The sequence below is a fragment of the Leptodactylus fuscus genome, unplaced genomic scaffold, assembly GCF_031893055.1.
Source record: "Leptodactylus fuscus isolate aLepFus1 unplaced genomic scaffold, aLepFus1.hap2 HAP2_SCAFFOLD_412, whole genome shotgun sequence".
NCBI classification, from domain to species: Eukaryota; Metazoa; Chordata; class Amphibia; order Anura; family Leptodactylidae; genus Leptodactylus; species Leptodactylus fuscus.
Genome location: NW_027440437.1, coordinates 30,690 through 57,900, shown reverse-complemented (window position 1 = coordinate 57,900; position 27,211 = coordinate 30,690). Strand labels below are relative to the sequence as shown.

The following is a 27,211-nucleotide window of genomic DNA, read 5'->3' as shown; positions in this document are numbered from 1 at the left end:
CTCCTCTGACCTCTGGCATCAACAACGCATTTCCGCCCCCCACAGAACTGCCGCTCACTGGATGTTTTTTCTTTTTCGAACCATTCTCTGTAAACCCTAGAGATGGTTGTGCGTGAAAATCCCAGTAGATCAGCAGTTTCTGAAATACTCAGACCAGCCCTTCTGGCACCAACAACCATGCCACGTTCAAAGGCACTCACATCACCTTTCTTCCCCCCCATACTGATGCTCGGTTTGAACTGCAGGAGATTGTCTTGACCATGTCTACATGCCTAAATGCACTGAGTTGCCGCCATGTGATTGGCTGATTAGAAATTAAGTGTTAACGAGCAGTTGGACAGGTGTACCTAATAAAGTGGCCAGTGAGTGTATATCTATAATACATAGTGTAGGACACTGTCAGGGCTCCTAGGACTATATATATCTATAATGCATAGTGTATGACACTGTCAGGGCTCCTAGGACTATATATATCTATAATACATAGTGTATGACACTGTCAGGGCTCCTAGGACTATATATATCTATAATACATAGTGTATGACACTGTCAGGGCTCCTAGGACTATATATATCTATAATACATAGTGTATGACACTGTCAGGGCTCCTAGGACTATATATATCTATAATACATAGTGTATGACACTGTCAGGACTCCTAGGACTATATATATCCATAATACATAGTGGATGACACTGTCAGGGCTCCTAGGACTATATATATATTTATATCTATAATACATAGTGTATGACACTGTCAGGGCTCCTAGGACTATATATATCTATAATACACAGTGTATGACACTGTCAGGGCCCCTAGGACTATATATATCTATAATACATAGTGTATGACACTGTCAGGGTTCCTAGGACTATATATATCTATAATACATAGTGTATGACACTGTCAGGGCTCCTAGGACTATATATATATCTATAATACATAGTGTATGACACTGTCAGGACTCCTAGGACTATATATATCTATAATACATAGTGTATGACACTGTCAGGACTCCTAGGACTATATATATCTATAATACATAGTGGATGACACTGTCAGGGCTCCTAGGACTATATATATCTATAATACATAGTGGATGACACTGTCAGGGCTCCTAGGACTATATATATCTATAATACATAGTGGATGACACTGTCAGGGCTCCTAGGACTATATATATCTATAATACATAGTGGATGACACTGTCAGGGCTCCTAGGACTATATATATCCATAATACATAGTGTATGACACTGTCAGGGCTCCTAGGACTATATATATCTCTATAATACATAGTGTATGACACTGTCAGGGCTCCTAGGACTATATATATCTATAATACATAGTGCATGACACTGTCAGGACTCCTAGGACTATATATATCTATAATACATAGTGTATGACACTGTCAGGACTCCTAGGACTATATATATCTATAATACATAGTGTATGACACTGTCAGGACTCCTAGGACTATATATATCTATAATACATAGTGTATGACACTGTCAGGACTCCTAGGACTATATATATATATATCTATAATACATAGTGTATGACACTGTTAGGGCTCCTAGGACTATATATATCTATAATACATAGTGTATGACACTGTCAGGGCTCCTAGGACTATATATATCTATAATACATAGTGTATGACACTGTCAGGGCTCCTAGGACTATATATATATATATATAATACATAGTGTATGACACTGTCAGGACTCCTAGGACTATATATATCTATAATACATAGTGTGTGACACTGTCAGGGCTCCTAGGACTATATATATCTATAATACATAGTGTATGACACTGTCAGGGCTCCTAGGACTATATATAACTATAATACATAGTGTATGACACTGTCAGGACTCCTAGGACTACATATATCTATAATACATAGTGTATGACACTGTCAGGACTCCTAGGACTATATATATTGTGGGGAATTGCTCAGGTAGATGACTGTAGCCGGGCCGGACACAGACACTGGATTGCACATACGTTCAGGCTTTATTCACATGTAGCACATACACTGCTTTTGCAAAGCCACAGGACAAACAAAAAACAAACTCCTTCTCGGCTGAGAAATCTAACTTAAATGTAAGGAAACTTTTCCCTGACTATACAGGAGACTGGCTACCGGTCTCCCACCTTGGCAACAACAACGGGTGGCACAGTACCTGCTCTGTAGGTTTGGTATGGACAGGTCAACTCTGTCAATGTGGTGCCACCCGCATATGCTGCGGATATGCTCATAGTATAATAACGCCGCGTAAACGCGACATAAATGCTACCCTCGCATTTCTACGGCAGTAAAAATAAGCACACATTGAGTTCGGCGTTACTCCATGTGAAGGCTCCCTCAGACTTATTAGGGCCTGATTAATCAGCTGACCTCCCTGGTGTGAATCTTTACCAAACACCCTTTAGCTGCCTGGCTGGAATATACCTGTGTTCCCAGACCACACCCTTCACTCTCTCACAATATCTATAAGACATAGTACATTAATGCCATGGTGCTGTACATTATTATGTTAAGTCCATGTGCTGTGTTTGGTGGTGCTGTATGGTGGTTATATGGCGGTTATATGGGGGTTATATGTTGGTTATATGGCGGTTATATGTTGGTTATATGGCGGTTATATGTTGGTTATATGGTGGTTATATGGCGGTTAAATAACAGTTTTATTGCGGTTATATGTTGGTTATATGGTGGCTATGTGGTGGTTATATGTTGGTTATATGGCGGTTATATGACAGTTACATTGACATAATGCAATAAGCATGTTTTTTTTTCTTTAAGAAAATCGGAGTTTGATGATGTAATTGCCATAGGGCTACTGTTACTGTATGGGAGACAAACGTGTGGCTACGAGCTGTGGCTAGCTGAAAAGTTATCCCCTTATGGGAGCGGAATGCCACAGCTACATTGGTGGGCTTATTTGTTTTCTATTCATTATGGCAGTGCAAGTGGCGGTGAGTAACGGATTGTCCTGGTGAAGTTGGGGGGGGGGGGTGAAATGGTCCAGTGAGTTGGTACTGGATGAGGTGAGTGGGTCGTACCTGGTGTAGAGACTGTGGCTGCCCTGCATCTGTGAGAACATGTACTGGAAAACATTGGGTCTCACTGGGTTTCCAGACTGTGGTCCAGTGGGCCGTGGCAGGGAAGTATTTCATGTGCCCATAATTGTGCTCCACGAATTGCGGGTGTCCTACACTTTTCCCCAGAAGGCCTTGAGAAATAACGGCTAGATGTTTTCCATGGAGACTGTGCGCTGCCATCAGCTGGCGACTCGCAGGGGATTCTTCACTTATTTGTTTGCAGATCTTACACTTACATACGGTAGATGACTGCGTGCCCCAGAATCAGCAGCAGTGGGGACATGTCTGCCAATGCCACCACCACCCAAGCTTACCTTACATTTACCCCAGGCACATCTCTGGGATGGTGGACCTGTATGTCGGAGAAGATTCTTCCTATATGATGTCACTCTGATCCTTTCACCAGGCGTTATCTAGAATAGGACAATCATCGGATTCAGTAATGGCTTCCCTACCAGCTCTACCACCAGTAGCACCGCCCCCACCACTACTACCCCCACCAACTCTCACGTCTCCCACCTCCTCTACATCCACTGACTGTTCTCATCCAACTCATCATGTGGAGAAGGATGAGGAATATCTCGGCAGATGCCAGACGACTACTAGGGCATGGGATCTGTCAGTGAAGATAGAGAAGAAGACATGGATGACACAGTGCGGTAAATTCTGTGTCATAGAGGAGGAGGAGCACACAGAACCTTCAATCTATTTGTGAGTCCTTGCTTTCAGAAATAACTTTATTCTTAGGAGGTTCGACAACAAGGGGCTGTCAAGACCAAAAGTGGTGTTGCTGTTGCCATCCACATTCTTATATATATCTCAGTTCACCACTGGCCAGGACTATGGATTCATCAGGGTTCACCACTGGCCAGGACTATAGATTTATCAGGGTTCATCACTGGTCAGGACTATGGATATATCCCAGTTCACCACTGGCCAGACTATGGATTCATCAGGGTTCACCACTGGCCAGGACTATAGACTTATCAGGGTTCATCACTGGTCAGGACTATGGATTCATCAGGGTTCACCACTGGCCAGGACTATGGATTCATCAGGGTTCACCACTGGCCAGGACTATGGATATATCCCAGTTTACCACTGGCCAGGACTATGGATTTATCACAGTTCACCACTGGCCAGGACTATGGATTCATCAGGGTTCACCACTGGCCAGGACTATGGATTTATCACAGTTCACCACTCGCCAGGACTATGGATTTATCACAGTTCACCACTGGCCAGGACTATGGATATATCACAGTTCACCACTGGTCAGGACTATGGATTCATCAGCGTTCACCACTGGTCAGGACTATGGATTTATTCAGGGTTCACCACTGGACAGGGCTATGGATTCATCAGGGTTCACCACTGGCCAGGACTATGGATTTATCAGGATTTATCACAGTTCACCACTGGCCAGGACTATGGATTTATCACAGTTCACCACTGGCCAGGACTATGGATTCATCAGGGTTCACCACTGGCCAGGACTATAGATTTATCAGGGTTCATCACTGGTCAGGACTATGGATATATCCCAGTTCACCACTGGCCAGACTATGGATTCATCAGGGTTCACCACTGGCCAGGACTATAGACTTATCAGGGTTCATCACTGGTCAGGACTATGGATTCATCAGGGTTCACCACTGGTCAGGACTATGGATTCATCAGGGTTCACCACTGGCCAGGACTATGGATTCATCAGGGTTCACCACTGGCCAGGACTATGGATATATCACAGTTCACCACTGGCCAAGACTATGGATTCATCAGGGTTCACCACTGGTCAGGACTATGGATTTATCAGGGTTCACCACTGGCCAGGACTATGGATTTATCACAGTTCACCTCTGGCCAGGACTATGGATTTATCACAGTTCACCACTGACCAGGACTATGGATTCATCAGGGTTCACCACTGGTCAGGACTATGGATTTATCAGGGTTCACCACTGGCCAGGACTATATATTTATCACAGTTCACCTCTGGCCAGGACTATGGATTTATCACAGTTCACCACTGACCAGGACTATGGATTTATCAGGGTTCACCACTGGCCAGGACTATATATTTATCACAGTTCACCTCTGGCCAGGACTATGGATTTATCACAGTTCACCTCTGGCCAGGACTATGGATTTATCACAGTTCACCACTGGCCAGGACTATGGATTCATCAGGGTTCACCACTGGCCAGGACTATGGATTCATCAGGGTTCACCAATGGTCAGGACTATGGATTCATCAGGGTTCACCACTGGTCAGGACTATGGATTTATCAGGGTTCACCACTGGTCTGGACACTACTACTCCCTGGTCTCAATAACATAGATTTATTTTGTTCTCTTCCTGGGGCACAGAGGTGATCAGGGATCTAGTTCATAATCTAATCAAGGGCAGCTGAAATAAGGAATCCTAACCTGCCACTGACTCTTCTCAGGTCCCCGTGATTACTTCATGTATCTCCTGCTTTACTCATTTTGGTATCTCTCTTTGGTTACCCCTGCTCAATTGGGGTTACCTATCCCCACCCCCCTTTACTTGATCTTGGCTTTCACTACTAGTATTTACTCTCCTGGTTTCTGACCCAGCTATTGGACTATTCTGCCTGCTGGAGGTTTCCTGGGTTGGTCCATAACCTTCACATGCATGACACATGTAGACACACCTGAGCCCCGGCAGATAAGTCTTCCCTTGCAGTGACGGCTGGTGACAACCTATTGGTAGCCTCAGATTGGGGTAACCGGAGCAGTGTTGGATTATAGGTCACTTATGTTACCTGCACTCTTTTGTTCCTATCACTAGTCATTTCATAGCACTTATGGATAGTTTAAGCTGATGGCCGGTCAGGTAGTGGAGGGGGCGTAAGCCGATGGCCGGCCAGGTAATGGAGGGGGCGTAAGCCGATGGCCGGCCAGGTAATGGAGGGGGCGTAAGCCGATGGCCGGCCAGGTAATGGAGGGGGCGTAAGCCGATGGCCGGCCAGGTAATGGAGGGGGCGTAAGCCGATGGCCGGCCAGGTAATGGAGGGGGCGTAAGCCGATGGCCGGTCAGGTAATGGAGGGGGCGTAAGCCGATGGCCGGTCAGGTAATGGAGGGGGTGTAAGCCGATGGCCGGCCAGGTAATGGAGGGGGTGTAAGCCGATGGCCGGTCAGGTAATGGAGGGGGTGTAAGCCGATGGCCGGCCAGGTAATGGAGGGGGTGTAAGCCGATGGCCGGCCAGGTAATGGAGGGGGTGTAAGCCGATGGCCGGTCAGGTAATGGAGGGGTGTAAGCGGATGGCCGGTCAGGTAATGGAGGGGGTGTAAGCGGATGGCCGGTCAGGTAATGGAGGGGGTGTAAGCGGATGACCGGTCAGGTAATGGAGGGGGTGTACATCTCATACAGACTACTAAGGTGGGTGAGATGAGAAAACTCCTGAAAGAACATTTCTCAGCAGATAACTATTGTCTGCTGAGGGTTATTTCAGAGTTCTAGTTACTTGGCTGGATTTTTAGGAATGGCAGGTAGGTTGGTAGTGGGACCTGTCATTCCACCCCCCTCCAGTCCACACTTTGGCGATGTTCCGGCAGTGACTCAGCTGTAGAGAGTCTCCTCATCAAGGAGGATTAAGAAGCTCCAGCAGCAGACAGGACTACAAACCTAGGCTATGGAGGAGATACTGAAGCATCTCGTGCAGTCCAATGTGCAGCAACAGGAGACCAACCGTTTGCTGTTGGAGCAGATTACGCTTATTAAAGAGACTGGTGTCACTGGCCTGCAGAGACCTGTGGAGCACAGAGATGAGAAGCGGGCTGTGCAAAGAGCTTTGCATAAGATGACCCGAGACCCTGACAATAGTATAATGGACAACGTAATGTGACAGCCAATTAATCGACTGTATGGTCAGTTCCTCAGGTTCTGAGAAGCTGCGCAGAGTTTGTGGAAGAGCATGGAATCGTGGACGGCATTTACAGGTTATGTGGCATTGCTTCAAATGTACAGAAATTGAGGTTTGTGGCCTTTAATGTGCTTCATGAATGGACAATGTGATTGCTATAATACCTTCTAATCCTCTGCCATTGTCTTTCCAATCCAGACAAGAGTTTGGCCTAGAAAAGCCTCCAGACTTGAAAAAGAATACCTACCTGCAAGATGTCCACTGTGTCAGCTCCCTCTGCAAAGCATATTTTCGAGAACTACCCAATCCGCTCTTAACCTATCAGCTCTATGACAAGTTTGCTGTATGTATAAGGCCCATTCCAGAAGGCCTTGCTATCCCTCAGATGGTCCCACCTTCACTAAAGACCTAGTTTTTATCTCTTTTACCTCCACTCAACAGAAGCCCCCGACCCCTATTAAAACCCAATCGCATTCTCCACCTTATCCACACACTCATCCAATATCCCCCCATTGACAGACACTCATCAATTGTCCTCACCATTGACACTCATCAGATGTTCCCACAATTGACAAACAATCATCAGATGTTCCCACCATTGACAGACACCCATAAGATGTTCCCACCATTGACAGACACCCATCAGATGTTCCACCATTGACAGACACTCATCAGATGTTCCCACCAATGACAGACACCCATAAGATGTTCCCACCATTGACAGACACTCATCAGATGTCCCCACCATTGACAGACACTCATCAGATGTTCCTCCCATTCTCCGACATTCAGAAGATATTCCCACCATTGACAGACACCCATCAGATGTTCCCACCATTGACAGACACTCATCAGATGTTCCTCCCATTCTCCGACATTCAGAAGATATTCCCACCATTGACAGACACTCATCAGATGTTCCTCCCATTCTCTGACATTCAGAAGATATTCCCACCATTGGCAGACACCCATTAGATGTTCCCACCATTGACAGACACTCATCAGATGTTCCCACCATTGACAGACACTCATCAGATGTTCCCACCATTGACAGACACTCATCAGATGTTCCCACCATTGACAGACACTCATTAGATGTTCCCACCATTGACAAACACTCATCAGATGTCACCACCATTGACAGACACCCATCAGATGTTCCCACCATTGACAGACACTCATCAGATGTTCCCACCATTGACAGACACTCATCAGATGTTCCTCCCATTCTCCGACATTCAGAAGATATTCCCAGCCTCCAATCCCCAGTTACTCATTAGATATTACCAAGGTCCTAAGACACTTGTCAGTAGTGCATCATATATCTCCATCATCACCAACCAGACATCAGATGTTCCCGTCATACCCAGACACTCATGGGACATCCCCAACATCCAGACACTCTTTAGAAGTTCCCTCCCAGATTTTACCACCATTCTCAGACACTCATCAGATATTCTCAAGATTGTAAGACACTTGTCAGAGGTGCCCATTAGCTAAAGATGCTAATTAGATGTGTCCACCATCTCCGATCATCAGATATTTCCACCATCTCTACACTCATCATATATTCGCTCTATCACCAAGTAACCAACAGATGTTTTCCATCAGTCCCAACATCCATAGATACTCATCAGATTTAACCACCATTATCAGACACTAAGCAGATATTCTCACCACTCATAAGAAATTCCCATGATACTAAGATATTTGTCAGAATTGTCCACTATCTCCACGCACTATTTAGATGTTCCAAACTCATCAGATGTCTCCATCAATCCTTCATTCATCAACCAATCCATACAACTGCAGGCACTCATAAAAAAATCAATCACCATTCTCAGGCATCAGATATTCCTATCATCAATCAGAGAGAGTCATTCTCTGCCAAGACTCTCATCAGATGTGTCCAACACCTCCAGATAATCATTAGATGTTACCTGCATCCCCGGACACTCAGCTATGTCCTACCACATTCATCAGATGCTCATCACCGAAGTCATCAGATGCCCCCACCATCCCCAGCCATTCAGCAAAGGTTTCTACTAACACCATAAAGCCATCAGATGTTCCAAGTTCACCAACACTTAGCAGAAGTCCCCTCCATCCCAATACTCATCAGAGTATCCCACCATCCAGCCAAACACAACCCACGTGTTTCCTACTAAACATCCCTGACATCTCCATCATTGGAGTAGACCAATTCAATGTCCTGGCCCTAACACATGTCACAAAACCAAATCATTGCCCATATGGTAATACAGAAGAACTCCTGTAAGACAATACGGCAACGTCTCCGTCTTATCCTCACAAGTCTCTTTCTGACAGTCGTAGAAAATTGTGTTCCTGAAATTTGTTTGAATTTTGTCTTCTTCAGGATGCTGTGGCCATACAACTGGAGGAGCAGAGACTAATAAAGATTCGAGGCGTCCTGGCAGAGCTTCCACCTCCACATTACAGGTAGAAACTCTGCTCCTGAAACGGAACGTCACCAATACTCCCCCCCTCCCCCCCCACAAATCCCCATTAATACTCACCAGCCTTACATGTGGCCTGGCACAGCTCCTCCTCTCTACTTCTCTGCTAGTAGTGGGTGGGATAGCTTAGCTAGGGGAGGAGCTAGTAGGTGGCGGCATAGCTTAGCTCGGGGAGGAGCTAGTAGTCGATAGGATAGCTTAGCTACGGGAGGAGCTAGTAGCTGGCGGCATAGCTTAGCTAAGCGAGGGGCTAGTAGTGGGCGGGATAGCTTAGCTAGGGGAGGGGCTAGTAGTGGGCGGGATAGCTTAGCTAGAGGAGGGGCTAGTAGTGGGCGGGATAGCTTAGCTAGAGGAGGGGCTAGTAGTGGGCGGGATAGCTTAGTTAGTGGGAGGGGCAAGTAGTGGGTAGGGTAGCTTAGCAAGGGGGAGGGGCTAGTAGTGGGCAGGATAGCTTAGCTAGGGGAGGGGCTAGTAGTGGGCAGGATAGCTTAGCTACGGGAGGGGCTAGTAGTGGGCAGGATAGCATAGCTAGGGGAGGGGCTAGTAGTGGGCAGGATAGCTTAGTTAGTGGGAGGGGCTAGTAGTGGGCGGGATAGCTTAGTTAGTGGGAGGGGCAAGTAGTGGGTGGGATAGTTTAGCTAGGGGAGGAGCTAGTAGTGGGTAGGATAGCTTAGCAAGGGGGAGGGGCTAGAGGTGGGTGGGATAGCTTAGCTAGGAGGAGGGGCTAGTAATGGGTAGGATAGCTTATCAAAGAGAGGGGTTAGTAGTAGGCAGAATAGCTTAGCTAGGTGGAGGGATTAGTACTGCACAGGATAGCTTCGCTAGTGAGACAGGAGGAGGGGCTAGTAGTGAGCTGGATAGCTTAGCCAGGGGGAGGGGCTAGTAGTGAGCTGGATTGCCTAGTTAGAGAGACAGGGAGGGGAGTGTAATGGAGTAAGAGAGGAAGGGGCTGAGTGAGAGGGAACTAGTGTGGAAGGTGTACAGCAGGAAGTTCCACCAGTAAACAAATGCAGGGGATGCCCGGAGCTCCCACAGACCCTCAGAAATCACTCCAATCACTGCGAAAGGTATATGGGCGCACTTATTAACCCATTAATAGCACAAACACACCTTTTTAAAAAAATAATAATATTTTTTTGCCTGGAAAATCCCTTTAATGGCTGCAGCCTTGTCTATATCTAAGGACTAGCAGATATCTCCTGGATCATTAGTGTCAATGAGACACGTAAGAACCATGTGCACCAATGTTCTGGTTACCTAAATGATTGGCCGATCCCCACCATCTGAGTAACATGACCTCACCGCTTCACATCTCCAGCCAGACTGTGTGGGCTAAGGTGGGAACCAAGTTTTCAATTTAGGAAACGAGGGAAGATTCATTGTTTAGCAGTATCATGTAGGACTATTCAGGAGGAATGAACTGACTTTCTGCTTGTGTCCTTCTAGAACCTTGGAATATCTCATGAGACACTTGGTCAGAATGGCCTCGTACAGCTCACAAACCAATATGCACGCGAGGAACCTGGCCATCGTGTGGGCCCCTAATCTGCTGAGGTAGGTTACAGTGTTTGTTCACGCTCATTCTCCTTCCCCAGCCCTGACTATCACTTATATATCATATGCGGGATATAGAGAGGAGGTCTGACACCTATAGCCATGGAATATCTTCTGACATGTAAATATACCCTTCTAATCCTAAACCAATGACAAGACCCCATCATTACCATTAGTAGTATAGCTCTAACATGGTAGCACTCCGAACCATCTGGCCTCAGGCTGGTAGTCATCATGGTCTTCTCCAGACAAGTCCATATTCAGTCACCTCTGTGGACACTTCATGTGTTTCTTCTTCTATGTGACGTTGGATAAAGTTTAGACTGAGGATGAAGGAGTCAATATCTCCACCATTACTGTAATGTCCCCTTATATAGTGTATATGACATCATATGTCATATAGCTCCCGATAGCTCCCAGAGAAGTCCTGCAATCACTATAGAGATAACACTGAAGACCTTATATATATGGTCCGATAGCTCCCAGAGAAGTCCTGCAATCACTATAGAGATAACACTGGAGACCCCTATATATGGTCCGATAGCTCCCAGAGAAGTCCTGCACTGTATTCTATCTGTTATTCCTATAACCCACAACTCTAAGTGATCTCCCCTAACGGCTTCTTCTACAGATCCAAAGACATTGAATCTACGGGGTTTAATGGCACGGCCGCATTCATGGAAGTCAGAGTCCAGTCCATTGTGGTGGAATTCATCCTGACCCATGTGGAGCAGCTGTTTGGAGACTGGAAAAATTGTGGTAAGCGTTCACCAAATTTCCATACACAGAAGATTGTGAACAAGCTGCAAAGGCCTTATACTTAAGCTTCGAATGAGAATGGCAAGGCCACACTCCAATAACATTCCTCCAAAAATCTCAGAGCTAGCCCCAAGATAGCCCGTAGTCTTCACGTAGAAGTCTATATTCTGTATGGTGGCCATACATTGCCATGAATAAGAGTTATTCCTAATTATGAAAGGGTTAACTGACCGGTCCCATTACATGGGTCACGCAATGGTCACGTGATTGCATCATATTGCTCCACCGTTGCATCTCCGTATACATTACGATTACTAACCCTGTGTTCTTTACATGGTAATAATAAGGCCAAACTATTGAAGATGTAAAGTTGTTCTTCTCATGTTCACTTTGTGTTATACCACTAGGAAAAGAGAATGAAGGCGGCACTTCTGCCCCAATGAACTGGCCAACCTGCGTCCCCGAGGACTATTACCGCTCATTGTCCTACAACCTACCAAACATGCTGAACCATGGCGATGGTCCACCACAGATTCGCCCTTACCACACCATCATCGAGTTCTCAGACCACAAGTAAGTCCTATCCGACCACACTGACCACTTAAATTAAAGGGATCCTATCATTGAAACACTTTCTAGTTGACACAATGGAATAGCCTTAAGAAAGGCTATTCGTCTCCTACCTTTATCAGTCGCGTCCGGCCTGCCGTTCGGTAGAAATACTGGTATGCACATGAGTTCACTCACAGCACTGGGGGCGGGCCCCAGCGCTCAGACAGCACTGGGGGCGTCCCCAATGCTACCAGAGAGCTCTCTCCAGCGACGCCTCCATCTTAAACAGCAACCGCCTCGTCTGCCGTCTTCTTCCAGCTGGGGTCACACTCTGGCACCTGCGCAGTCAGCTCTGCCATCAGGACGGAGGCAAGAGCCAAGTGCACAAGCAGGCCGGCGTTTGTTTTATTGGAGGCCGCTCACGCACGCATGCGCAGTACACTCCTGTAGTTCTATGGAGAACAGGAGCGTACTGTGCATGCGCGCATAAGCAGGCTCCAACAAAAATGGCCGCCAGCTAGCCTGTGCATACCGGTAAAAACTCATTTGCATACCGGTAAAAACCGGTATTTCTACCGAACGACGGGCCGGAGGCGACTGATAAAGGTAGGAGAAGAATAGCCTTTCTTATGGCTATTCCATCATGTCAACTAGAAAAAAAAAGTCTTTAAATGATAGGATCCCTTTAATAACCCATGTGGTACTTTAGAATTTTGTGTGGCACCTATTGAGGAGAACCAGATGTAGGAACGTCACACTATTAAGCCATGTATGAACACAAGATGGAGGAAAACCTTATAACGGTGGTGTTTCCCACAGGAGAAAAGGCTCTTTGAAAGGCAAGAAATGGAAATCAATCTTCAACCTTGGAAAGACCAATCAAGAATCCAAGCGCAAGTCTCAAAAACACGATGACAAAGGTAAGAGATAAGGGTCCGTTCCTCAACAGGGTCAAATCACAGATCAAGCCTGGACCTTCTCACCCCATCTCCTCTCTTGTATAGTATAAATATTCTTCCATTGATCACTCCATGAGAAATTGTCCGTGACCTTCCCAGATGACCAATATGTGAGAATTCATCATTTACTACAAAAACCTGAACTTTTACTGAGGTCTCCATTGAAGTAAACACAGAAAAAGTCACAAAACAATGGGACTGTCAGTGTCCATGTCTCTGTCCTGAAGGAGTCATGTTTGATGTCCCATGACTCCTCCGCGGGTCTGTGTGTGTCTTCTCAGGAGCTTAAGCTTAGGCAGAATCTTATCTTTACATCAATATTTCTTTTGCAGATGGAAAGTCAATGAAAATGAGTCTTCGTCCAGCCAAGAGCATGGACTCTCTAAGCTCAGTCACTCAGGCATCACACGGTGAGATGAAGAAGGTTTCACATTGTTAATATGGGAGATGTGCAGGAACATTGAGGGATCCCAGGTTTTGTAGCACCTTGGCTGATACAAACCATTCAGAGACAGCTAAAAGATGGTGTAAACGGCTTAGTAGGTGTAGGTCCATTCCACTGCCTCTCACAAGTCCAACTGGCTTCTCCATCTGGAGGTAGCTAGCGAGCGGCGAGACCTTAGATGTGTGTCCAAACACGATGACTCTGCTGATGAATTTCCATTACAAGTTTTAGTCTTGGCATGTGGTCGAGACGTGGTACTGCACAACACAACATGATAGCTACCAGTGACCCCACCAAAGGCTCACCCACTCTATGTACGTTCCTTGTGGACACCTCCTAAAGTGAATTTGCTCTTTTTCTTATAAGGTCATTTGAAATCCAAATTTTTGAGCTGATTTCGGAGGCCACTTTTGATAACTGCAAAATAAACTTCTACTTATCTGCAGCCACCATCTGTGGAGCTCAGAAGCTTACTCCACTCCTACTGAGAAGAGTATATAGCTCAGAGATCTACTTAGTGGTGGCAGGATCTAAAAATGTCCATCTAGAACAAATGTAAAGAGGAGTAGATGCGGTGGTGGAAGACATTATGTCCAATATGGCCGAACTTCAACAAAAAAGTGCCATGAGAGGACGGCCCCTGCGTCTGCTGTAGCTTTACCACTGTGAGGGCAGTGTTGGAGCCACCAAGGTCTACTCTTCTGTCCAGGACTTGTGGTCATCTCTAAATATCTTTTTCTTCCATTGAGGAGTTTGCTTTTCATCTGCACTTCCTACACGTAACACCGAAACCATTGTTCTCTTTCTTCCACAGACAGTGATTTGGAGCACAACGGCTTGGTACTACGATCTCCCAGAAACCAACTCTCTCTTCGAAGGGAAAGTCTTGGGTCTCCATCCAAAGAAGAGCATGGGGAGTTTATATTCACAGATCCTGAAGAACAGCCGCGTTCGCTGGACACAAATGATGCCGAGTATGAAGAAGAAGAACACCAGGCCAAGTCAGAGCCCACAACACCAAAACCTGCAAGGTCTTCAATAATAGGGAATCCACCAGGACGCTCACCCAAATCGAACCAAAGTCGGGCGGAGAAGTGTGTGGGAGTCCACATCTCTGGACCCTTTTCTGTTACTCTGCCCTTCCATATTACATCCAATTTATCTCGTTTGACCAGAGGGATGGAATGTCCAGGGCTGAGTATTTTACCGACACACAAAGGCTCCGACAAGCTCTTCTCAATAGAAGGAAATCTGTCTGCAGAGTCTGACGATACCGACAAAGTTACAGCAAACCAGGTGGTGGACAAAGAAAGCGACAACCACAGCAATGCAGGTAAATATCGCCCTAACATATGGAAAGGCCAATGACAGCTTCGTGGGGTTACAGACTGCAGACCAGTCAGGAATTGTCTACTAATTGTCTAGGATTGTCTCAGACGTCAGTCCACCCCTCACATTTGTGTAATGACATCATTCCATATTTTCATGCGACAACCCTGCAGATCTCACCCAATGTCCAGTAGTCAGTGTCCAGCTTGTATAGGAACGTAATATCACCCAACACCCTGGTAACAAACTTCAGCGCACCCATAAGTGACAATGGACAGATTGGGCCCAATTAGCCATATTCCCTCCCCAGTGTCATGTGACTAGTTAGTGTTACAAGGTCTCAGGTGTGAATGGGGAGCAGATGTCTTAAATTTGGTGTCATCGCCCTCACACTCTCTCAACATGGCACCCCATGGCAAAGAACAAAAGAAAATAATGATGGTCTAGGCTATAAGATTGGCAACACCCTGAAACGGAGTTGCAGCATGGTGGCTAAGACAGTGGCAGTGTAACAGGCCTCGCCATGGTCCACCAAAGAAGTGGAGGGCTCCTGCTCAGCATCATATCAGAGGTATGAGCCAAGGTTAAAGGGGTGCGGGGGGTCAATCTGTCAGTGCTCCGACCATACCATACCGCACACTCGTCTGCATGGATGTCATCCCAGGAGCACAAGAAAGTCCACAGTTTGCTAAAGACAAGAAGACTAAGATCATGGATTACTGGTCCTGTGGTCTGAGGAGAACAAGAAAAACATTGGGGTCAGATGGTGTCAATCATGTATGGGGGCAACAAGGTGAGGAGCACAAAGACAAGTGTGTCCTGCCTATGGTCAATCATGGTGGTGGGAGTGTCATTGTACAGGGAACCATGAATACCTACATACTGTCACATACAACAGCGAAGCGGGATCCCCTCCCTTCTGGGTCACAATATTCCATCCCAAACACACCTTCTAGACCACCACTGCCCTGCTAAAGACACGGAGGGTCCCCAGACCTAAACCCTATTGAGCCTCTGTGGAGTATCCTCAAATGGAAGGTGGAGCGCAAGATCTCTAACCTCTACCAGCTCTGTGATGTCATCATGGAGGAGGGGCAATGTTGTTGCCAGAGGTTTAGGCATTAATGGGTGTTGAGTGATTTTTTTAGGGCACAACAAATTTACCCGGTTATACAAGCGGCGACCGACAACTTTACATGATATCAAAGTGTCAGATCTTCAGGGTTGTCACATGGACATAACATTATTACAGAAAGGTGAGGGGTGGACTGACGTATGTGGGAAACTGATGGTCCAACCGTACACAATCAGGGGGCAATAGGTGAGAATGATGCATCATGGGACAGAAATACAGAGGGAAAGGCTTTACAAACATCTATTACATTACTGGACTCTTAGGGGCGGCCATCCGAGAAAGACCCCATCAATCAAATCCAGAAAATCCCACTCAATAAGCACCAATAGGGATGGTACTGGTGTGACCCAAGCCAAGCAACGCAGGGGTCCCATCAGGGCTAAGGGGTCAGAGGTGGACACCAGGGGTATTGGCTAAAGACACCAACTCCAATTCCCAAAAATAACAGGCTTCATTATTATCGGGATTATTTAGGAGTATAGAATTAGATGATTAGTCCGTTACCTATTTATAGGGATCGATCACCGGATTTCCTCCTGGCCATTGTTTCAGCCATTTATCAATGATTTAAAGTTGGCCTGTACAACAATAGAGGTGTCAGAGTCGGTGGTTTGGGCTAAGACTCCACCGCCTTGGTCCCCATGATCCATGGAATAGAGGTGCCGCCTCCAGGTCCTCTCATGTAGATGTGGATGACATTACAGGGTCACATGATGGGGGGCTTCTTGCTACTTGTGTCTAATGACCACTCCAATATTCGCGCGCTTTGTCCCTTTGTAGTTATGTAAATGGTTAGTGGTTTAGAAGAGTCGCCATCAAGAAGCCACCAAGTCATTGGTTCCATCAGGACTCATCCCCAGAAGCCTTTTCTGATCAGAAGGCCACTCCTAGTGACAAATATTCAGCAGGTTCTTGAAATGTCACATCTGTCATTTCAGGAATAGAAGGCACCATAGCGGAGGATCCAGGAACCGACAATGTCCGCATCTCATTAGAGGTCCAAGACACCTTCTCCTTTCTGGACATCCAGGACACCAGCAGTGAGAAGATCCCAGAAAACACAGTCGACAGTGAGATGCTGGAGTTTGGCCTACACGCTGAGAACAAGGCAAGTCCTCCGACCCTCCACCGACCTGTATGCAAAATAATAGCGACAGTCCAGGAGATGCAGTCTCTGCATAATCCTGACCTGAACATGGTGGCCTGCTCCTGTTTGAGTGGAGCAAGACAACTGCAATGTAACGGGGTGACCACACAGAGAAATCAGGTGACCAGGTATAGCCAGGTGACAAGGTATAGCTAGGTGACAAAGTATAGCCAGGTGACCAGGTGACAAGGTATAGCCAGGTGACCAGGTGACAAGGTATAGCCAGGTGACAAAGTATAGCCAGGTGACCAGGTATAGCCAGGTGACTAGGTGAGAAGGTATAGCCAGGTGACAAGATATAGCCAGGTGACTAGGTGAGAAGGTATAGCCAGGTGACCAGGTGACAAGGCATAGCCAGGTGACCAGGTGACAAGGTATAGCCAGGTGACAAAGTATAGCCAGGTGACCAGGTATAGCCAGGTGACTAGGTGAGAAGGTATAGCCAGGTGACAAGGTATAGCCAGGTGACTAGGTGAGAAGGTATAGCCAGGTGACAAGGTATAGCCAAGTGACAAGGTGAGAAGGTATAGCCAGGTGACTAGGTTAGAAGGTATAGCCAGGTGTCCAGGTATAGCCAGGTGACAAGGTATAGCCAGGTGACTAGGTGAGAAGGTATAGCCAGGTGACAAGGTATAGCCAAGTGACAAGGTGAGAAGGTATAGCCAGGTGACAAGGTATAGCCAGGTGACAAGGTATAGCCAGGTGACTAGGTTAGAAGGTATAGCCAGGTGACCAGGTATAGCCAGGTGACGAAGTATAGCCAGGTGAAAGGTGACAAGTTATAGCTAGGTGACAAGATATAGCCAGGTGACTAGGTGAGAAGGTATAGCCAGGTGACCAGGTGACAAGGTATAGCCAGGTGACTAGGTGAGAAGGTATAGCCAGGTGACAAGGTATAGCCAGGTGACGAAGTATAGCCAGGTGACCAGGTGACAAGGTATAGCTAGGTGACAAGGTACAGCCAGGTGACCAGATATAGCCAGGTGTCCAGGTATAGCCATGTGACCAGGTGACAAGGTATAGCCAGGTGACCAGGTATAGCTAGGTGACAAGGTATAGCCAGGTGACCAGGTGACAAGATATAGCCAGGTGTCCAAGTATAGCCATGTGACCAGGTGACAAGGTATAGCCAGGTGACCAGGTGACAAGGTATAGCCAGGTGACAAGGTATAGCCAGGTGACCAGGTGACAAGGTATAGCTAGGTGACAAGGTATAGCCAGGTGACAAGGTGACAAGGTATAGCCAGGTGACTAGGTGAGAAGGTATAGCCAGGTGACGAAGTATAGCCAGGTGACCAGGTGACAAGGTATAGCTAGGTGACAAGGTATAGCCAGGTGACCAGGTGACAAGTTATAGCCAGGTGACAAGGTATAGCCAGTTGACCAGGCATAGCCAGGTGACGAGGTGACAAGCTATAGCCAGGTGACCAGGTATAGCCAGGTGACAAGGTATAGCCAGGTGACCAGGTGACAAGCTATAGCCAGGTGACCAGGTGACAAGGTATAGCCAGGTGACAAGCTATAGCCAGGTGACCAGGTATAGCCAGGTGACAAGGTATAGCCAGGTGACGAGGTATAGCCATGTGACGAGGTATAGCCAGGTGACGAGGTATAGCCAGGTGACCAGGTGACAAGGTATAGCCAGGTGACGAGGTATATCCAGGTGACAAGGTATAGCCAGGTGACGAGGTATAGCCAGGTGACCAGGTGACAAGGCATAGCCAGGTGACAAGGTATAGTCAGGTGACGAGGTATAGCCAGGTGACCAGGTGACGAGGTATAGCCAGGTGACAAGGTATAGCCAGGTGACCAGGTGACAAGGTATAGCCAGGTGACCAGGTGACAAGGTATAGCCAGGTGACAAGGTATAGCCAGGTGACTAGGAGAGAAGGTATAGCCAGGTGACAAGGTATAGCCAAATGACAAGGTGAGAAGGTATAGCCAGGTGACAAGGTATAGCCAGGTGACAAGGTATAGCCAGGTGACTAGGTTAGAAGGTATAGCCAGGTGACCAGGTATAGCCAGGTGACGAAGTATAGCCAGGTGAAAGGTGACAAGTTATAGCTAGGTGACAAGATATAGCCAGGTGACTAGGTGAGAAGGTATAGCCAGGTGACCAGGTGACAAGGTATAGCTAGGTGACTAGGTGAGAAGGTATAGCCAGGTGACAAGGTATAGCCAGGTGACGAAGTATAGCCAGGTGACCAGGTGACAAGGTATAGCTAGGTGACAAGGTATAGCCAGGTGACCAGATATAGCCAGGTGTCCAGGTATAGCCATGTGACCAGGTGACAAGGTATAGCCAGGTGACCAGGTATAGCTAGGTGACAAGGTATAGCCAGGTGACCAGGTGACAAGATATAGCCAGGTGTCCAAGTATAGCCATGTGACCAGGTGACAAGGTATAGCCAGGTGACCAGGTGACAAGGTATAGCCAGGTGACAAGGTATAGCCAGGTGACCAGGTGATAAGGTATAGCTAGGTGACAAGGTATAGCCAGGTGACAAGGTATAGCCAGGTGACAAGGTATAGCCAGGTGACCAGGTGACAAGTTATAGCCAGGTGACAAGGTATAGCCAGTTGACCAGGTGACAAGTTATAGCCAGGTGACAAGGTATAGCCAGTTGACCAGGTGACAAGTTATAGCCAGGTGACAAGGTATAGCCAGTTGACCAGGCATAGCCAGGTGACGAGGTGACAAGCTATAGCCAGGTGACCAGGTATAGCCAGGTGACAAGGTATAGCCAGGTGACCAGGTGACAAGCTATAGCCAGGTGACCAGGTGACAAGGTATAGCCAGGTGACAAGGTATAGCCAGGTGACCAGGTGACGAGGTATAGCCAGGTGACAAGCTATAGCCAGGTGACCAGGTGACAAGGTATAGCCAGGTGACAAGTTATAGCCAGGTGACCAGGTATAGCCAGGTGACAAGGTATAGCCAGGTGACGAGGTATAGCCAGGTGACCAGGTGACAAGGCATAGCCAGGTGACAAGGTATAGCCAGGTGACGAGGTATAGTCAGGTGACAAGGTATAGCCAGGTGACTAGGAGAGAAGGTATAGCCAGGTGACAAGGTATAGCCAGGTGACAAGGTATAGCCAGGTGACTAGGAGAGAAGGTATAGCCAGGTGACAAGGTATAGCCAGGTGACCAGGTATAGCCAGGTGACCAGGTGACGAGGTATAGCCAGGTGACAAGGTATAGCCAGGTGACTAGGTGAGAAGGTATAGCCAGGTGATAAAGTATAGCCAGGTGACAAGGTATAGACAGGTAAACAAGTGGAGAACATGATCCATACAATTATGGTGCAGATGAGGCTTCCACCAGATCTTCATGCAGTCCGGTCACACAGTCAGCTCTGCTATCTCTCTGTCATCTTTTCCTCCTCATCTGATATTGGGGGAAGCTTGGCTTAGTCCTGGAGATACAATAAGTACAGAGCTTCCTCCACCTTGGGAGTGCAGTGACGTGCTGACATCTTGTGGTCAGACCAAGTCTTCTCCTCTTATTACCTGCTGAGGCGCAATCTCTATACACACACGTGGACAAAATTGTTGGTCCCTTCATTTAATGAAAGGAAACCCCACAATGGTCACAGAAATAATTGACCTTGGCCTGGATAGAAATGATGGGTCTGCACTTAAATCTGATGGAGCACCTTTGGAAGGAGCTGAAACATGTCGTCTGGAGAAGGCCCCTTCACCCCCGAGACAACTGGAGCAGAGGAGGGGCCCAAAATCTCTGCTGAGAGGAGCAGAAGTCTCATGGACAGTTACAGGAATTGTCTGATCGCAGCGACTGCCCCAAAAGGTGGAACAAAATATTACGGGAACCGTCATCTCTGTCCAGGCCGTGTCAGGAGCAAAATGCAAAGTCTGACCTTCATTTCTTCATTTTCACAGAAGTTTTATTTCGTACTTGTGTCAGATTCCGGATATTTCTGGGACCGTTGTGGGGTTTTCTGTCATTAAACGAGGGGGCCTATAATTTTGTCCACGTGTAAGATAATATAATATCAGTCACCTGGTGACCATTCTATACAAATTACAATCCATATGACTGCACTACAAAAACCACATCTTGGGTCACGATCTTCTATTTGTTGTTGTATTTCAGATGGAGGAGTTTTCCGTGGAACCTCCACCAGATTACCCGTGCAATGAGGATGAGGCCGAGCAGATGTATTTCATGCCTACTGGTTTTGTGGATGAGGTTGGACATTGGAGGGAGATGCAGGAGAGTCTAGAAGACATTTATCTCAGTGCTCATGATGACCTCAGTCCGATACGACGGGCTCTAGAGAAGACTCTGGAGAACCAGGATCCATCTTCAGAGGAGCAGCTAGACATATTACAGGAGAATCTGCCCACAGATACAGTCATGAGTGAAGGGACTCTGGAGGAGAATCATCTCAGGATTTATGGTGTGTCCAATGTCCAGGAAGGTCCACAGTCACTGACATCTTCAGAAATACCATGTAATGAGATCTACGATACAGAGGTGGATGGTCAACAATGCAGCACAGATGACGGAGGTACAAAAGTGTATGTGGCCAGCAGAGAAAAGGCCGAACATATTGAGCCATATGTTCCTCACAATGATCTACAAAAGAACGCCACCATAGTAGATCCAGATCCTGGAGAAGCAGCAGAACATATCAGGCCAATTGATACTGACAATGATCTTCAAAAGGACTCAACCATAGTAGATCCAGATCCTGGAGAAGCAGCAGAACATATCAGGCCAAGTGATCCTGACAATGATCTACAAAAGAACTCAACCATAGTAGATCCAGATCCTGGAGAAGCGGCAGAACATATCAGGCCAAGTGATCCTGACAATGATCTACAAAAGGACTCAACCATAGTAGATCCAGATCCTGGAGAAGCGGCAGAACATATCGAGCCAAGTGATACTTACAATGATCTACAGGAGGAAACATCCATAGTAGATCCAGGACATGGAGAAGCGGCAGAACATATCGGGCCAAGTGATCCTTACAATGATCTACAAAAGGACGCAACCATAGTAGATCTAAAAACCAGAGAAGAACAGAACATGGGCCTTCCCAACGCAGAGAACAGATCTGCCATGACAGCTTCTGAAGAAACACCACGTGAAGAAGTTAACCAAGAAGATGAGTTTGAAACTGTAAAATGTAAAGAATCAGGAGATGGTTCTGTATCTCCTGTGCGTGAACCATCTGGGGAACAAGTGGACTGTACAGTAGAGAAACATCACAGATGTCACAGGCAGGATGAAGAAACATCCCAACAACCAATGACTCATGTCCAACATCTTCACATTCTGCTGTCTGGGGCCACGCTGGAGAATGACAATTGTAAAGAGGAGGAAGACTCAAATGTACAAATTGCTGATCCACATGACGTGGGTGACAAATCAGAGAACTGTCTCTCCAGAAGAGAGAACGTCACTGGGCCGATTCCTCCTTCAGGGTGGCAGCAGAAGAACTTCACCAAAGGACAACCTGCAGAAGATCTTGAATGCTCCTCCAATGAAGAACCTGATTCGTGTCTCTGCTTACCAGCTGAAGAACCTACAGGAGATGATCAACTATGTGACCAGATAAACACGAGAATCCTGGAGGAAAAGTCAAAGGATTCACTACAGGAAGAAGCCCATCAAATGGATCTCAATGAGGGCAAGGAAGCCTACGTGACAGAGCTGAGGCCTGCACAAGTCTCACAGACTCCTGTTGAGTTGGATATCATTGTGCCTGGCAGGACGCACCTTGGTGGAAGTGTAGGCATGAAGCTGATGTCCACAACCAATAAAATCCAACAAGCCAAATCTGTACCTGTTGTGCCACCAAAACCACAGTTCGCCAAACTGCCTCCATCTCTAAAGAACAAGTTACATGGCAGCTGCTCATTGTCTGCAAGCAAGGACATAAAGCCACCGAAATCAGAGTCCAGCAGCCAAATGGAGACGACGGAGACATCTACTGACGGCGCACCAAAGAGACGAACCAGCTGGAAGAACGCCACCAGTATTTCCTTTGATACAGCTATGGCCCTGGCCAAGGAACGACAGTCTCAAACCCCAGTTAGACGTATGCAGACATACTGTATCGGAGATTTCTATGATGTTCTGGACACACCGAAGGCGGACATCACTGCCCATGCTCCGAGGTTCACAGTACAATCAGCCAGTAATAGAACACACCGACCTTTCAGCTGTATGTCTCTATCGTGTGGAGACAGAGAACTGCATGGACCCAATGTTTTACAGAAAGACTCCCTACATGGTCTTCAATCCACAATCGGTCACGAATCCGACGCTTACTCAAAAGAAGTGCCGAACAGGAACAGACTGAGCATGCCACGGCTAGGCCAACCGTCTATGGGGCATGACCAGAGCAAGTGTCATCAACAGCGACGCTCACTGCTTTAGGACGCCCCCTCCACCGACCTCACTTACAGAAGCCCCCCACTCCCCCTCCACATGTATTACGGATGTATTTCATAGGAGCAACAGTGTTATATAGTGTTTTATAAAAGGTAACGGCAAATCATAATGTGAGACAATGTTACTGTTATACCACAGATGGCGCCATGACCTACCAGGTACAGGTGGTGATGTCGTATTAGAGGAGGTCACAACACAATGACGTCACACCACAGATGGCGCCATGACCTACCAGGTACAGGTGGTGATGTCATATTAGAGGAGGTCACAACACAATGACGTCACACCACAGATGGCGCCATGACCTACCAGGTACAGGTGGTGATGTCGTATTAGAGGAGGTCACAACACAATGACGTCACACCACAGATGGCGCCATGACCTACCAGGTACAGGTGGTGACGTTGTATTAGAGGAGGTCACAACACAATGACGTCACACCACAGATGGCGCCATGACCTACCAGGTACAGGTGGTGACATCGTATTAGAGGAGGTCACAACACAATAACGTCACACCACAGATGGCGCCATGACCTACCAGGTACAGGTGGTGACATCGTATTAGAGGAGGTCACAACACAATGACGTCACACCACAGATGGCGCCATGACCTACCAGGTACAGGTGGTGACATCGTATTAGAGGAGGTCACAACACAATAACGTCACACCACAGATGGCGCCATGACCTACCAGGTACAGGTGGTGATGTCGTATTAGAGGAGGTCACAACACAATGACGTCACACCACAGATGGCGCCATGACCTACCAGGTACAGGTGGTGACGTTGTATTAGAGGAGGTCACAACACAATGACGTCACACCACAGATGGCGCCATGACCTATCAGGTACAAGTGGTGACATCGTATTAGAGGAGGACACAACACAATGACGTCACACCACAGATGGCGCCATGACCTACCAGGTACAGGTGGTGACGTCGTATTAGAGGAAGTCACAACACAATGACGTCACACCACAGATGGCGCCATGACCTACCAGGTACAGGTGGTGACGTTGTATTAGAGGAGGTCACAACACAATGACGTCACACCACAGATGGCGCCATGACCTACCAGGTACAGGTGGTGATGTCGTATTAGAGGAGGTCACAACACAATGACGTCACACCACAGATGGCGCCATGACCTATCAGGTACAGGTGGTGACATTGTATTAGAGGAGGTCACAACACAATGACGTCACACCACAGATGGCGCCATGACCTACCAGGTACAGGTGGTGACATCGTATTAGAGGAAGTCACAAAACAATGACGTCACACCACAGATGGCGCCATGACCTACCAGGTACAGGTGGTGATGTCATATTAGAGGAGGTCACAACACAATGACGTCACACCACAGATGGCGCCATGACCTACCAGGTACAGGTGGTGATGTCGTATTAGAGTAGGTCACAACACAATGATGTCACACCACAGATGGCGCCATGACCTACCAGGTACAGGTGGTGATGTCGTATTAGAGTAGGTCACAACACAATGAAGTCACACCACAGATGGCGCCATGACCTACCAGGTACAGGTGGTGACATCGTATTAGAGGAGGTCACAACACAATGACGTCACACCACAGATGGCGCCATGACCTACCAGGTACAGGTGGTGACGTTGTATTAGAGGAGGTCACAACACAATGACGTCACACCACAGATGGCGCCATGACCTACCAGGTACAGGTGGTGACATCGTATTAGAGGAGATCACAACACAATGATGTCACACCACAGATGGCGCCATGACCTACCAGGTACAGGTGGTGACGTTGTATTAGAGGAGGTCACAACACAATGATGTCACACCACAGATGGCGCCATGACCTACCAGGTACAGGTGGTGATGTCGTATTAGAGGAGGTCACAACACAATGACGTCACACCACAGATGGCGCCATGACCTACCAGGTACAGGTGGTGATGTTATATTAGAGGAGGTCACAACACAATGAAGTCACACCACAGATGGCGCCATGACCTACCAGGTACAGGTGGTGATGTCGTATTAGAGGAGGTCACAACACAATGACGTCACACCACAGATGGCGCCATGACCTACCAGGTACAGGTGGTGATGTTATATTAGAGGAGGTCACAACACAATGATGTCACACCACAGATGGCGCCATGACCTACCAGGTACAGGTGGTGACGTTGTATTAGAGGAGGTCACAACACAATGATGTCACACCACAGATGGCGCCATGACCTACCAGGTACAGGTGGTGACATCGTATTAGAGGAGGTCACAACACAATGACGTCACACCACAGATGGCGCCATGACCTACCAGGTACAGGTGGTGATGTTATATTAGAGGAGGTCACAACACAATGACGTCACACCACAGATGGCGCCATGACCTACCAGGTACAGGTGGTGACATCGTATTAGAGGAGGTCACAACACAATGACGTCACACCACAGATGGCGCCATGACCTACCAGGTACAGGTGGTGACGTTGTATTAGAGGAGGTCACAACACAATGATGTCACACCACAGATGGCGCCATGACCTACCAGGTACAGGTGGTGACATCGTATTAGAGGAGGTCACAACACAATGACGTCACACCACAGATGGCGCCATGACCTACCAGGTACAGGTGGTGATGTCGTATTAGAGGAGGTCACAACACAATAACGTCACACCACAGATGGCGCCATGACCTACCAGGTACAAGTGGTGACATCGTATTAGAGGAGGACACAACACAATGACGTCACACCACAGATGGCGCCATGACCTACCAGGTACAGGTGGTGATGTCGTATTAGAGGAGGTCACAACACAATGACGTCACACCACAGATGGCGCCATGACCTACCAGGTACAGGTGGTGATGTCGTATTAGAGGAGGTCACAACACAATGACGTCACACCACAGATGGCGCCATGACCTACCAGGTACAGGTGGTGACATCGTATTAGAGGAGGTCACAACACAATGACGTCACACCACAGATGGCGCCATGACCTACCAGGTACAGGTGGTGACATCGTATTAGAGGAGGTCACAACACAATGACGTCACACCACAGATGGCGCCATGACCTACCAGGTACAGGTGGTGACATCGTATTAGAGGAGGTCACAACACAATGACGTCACACCACAGATGGCGCCATGACCTACCAGGTACAGGTGGTGATGTTATATTAGAGGAGGTCACAACACAATGACGTCACACCACAGATGGCGCCATGACCTACCAGGTACAGGTGGTGATGTCGTATTAGAGGAGGTCACAACACAATAACGTCACACCACAGATGGCGCCATGACCTACCAGGTACAGGTGGTGACATCGTATTAGAGGAGGTCCCAACACAATGACGTCACACCACAGATGGCGCCATGACCTACCAGGTACAGGTGGTGACATCGTATTAGAGGAGGT

At 47.4% G+C, this 27,211-nt stretch overlaps 1 protein-coding gene across 1 annotated transcript in view; it reads left to right on the top strand.

Moving 5' to 3' along the window:
• The window catches only part of ARHGAP30 (Rho GTPase activating protein 30), a 32,893-nt gene extending 9,074 nt beyond the window's left edge, over positions 1-23,819 (top strand). The window contains exons 2-12 of the mRNA XM_075261808.1: positions 7,012-7,114; positions 7,201-7,345; positions 9,380-9,462; positions 10,926-11,033; positions 11,665-11,792; positions 12,200-12,365; positions 13,164-13,264; positions 13,636-13,713; positions 14,563-15,081; positions 17,151-17,320; positions 21,476-23,819. Of these exons, the coding sequence (XP_075117909.1) occupies positions 7,012-7,114; positions 7,201-7,345; positions 9,380-9,462; positions 10,926-11,033; positions 11,665-11,792; positions 12,200-12,365; positions 13,164-13,264; positions 13,636-13,713; positions 14,563-15,081; positions 17,151-17,320; positions 21,476-23,773 (3,899 nt within the window). The 3' untranslated portion in view covers positions 23,774-23,819. The remainder of the gene's footprint in view (positions 1-7,011; positions 7,115-7,200; positions 7,346-9,379; positions 9,463-10,925; positions 11,034-11,664; positions 11,793-12,199; positions 12,366-13,163; positions 13,265-13,635; positions 13,714-14,562; positions 15,082-17,150; positions 17,321-21,475) is intronic.
• The last annotated feature ends 3,392 nt before the right edge of the window (positions 23,820-27,211 follow it).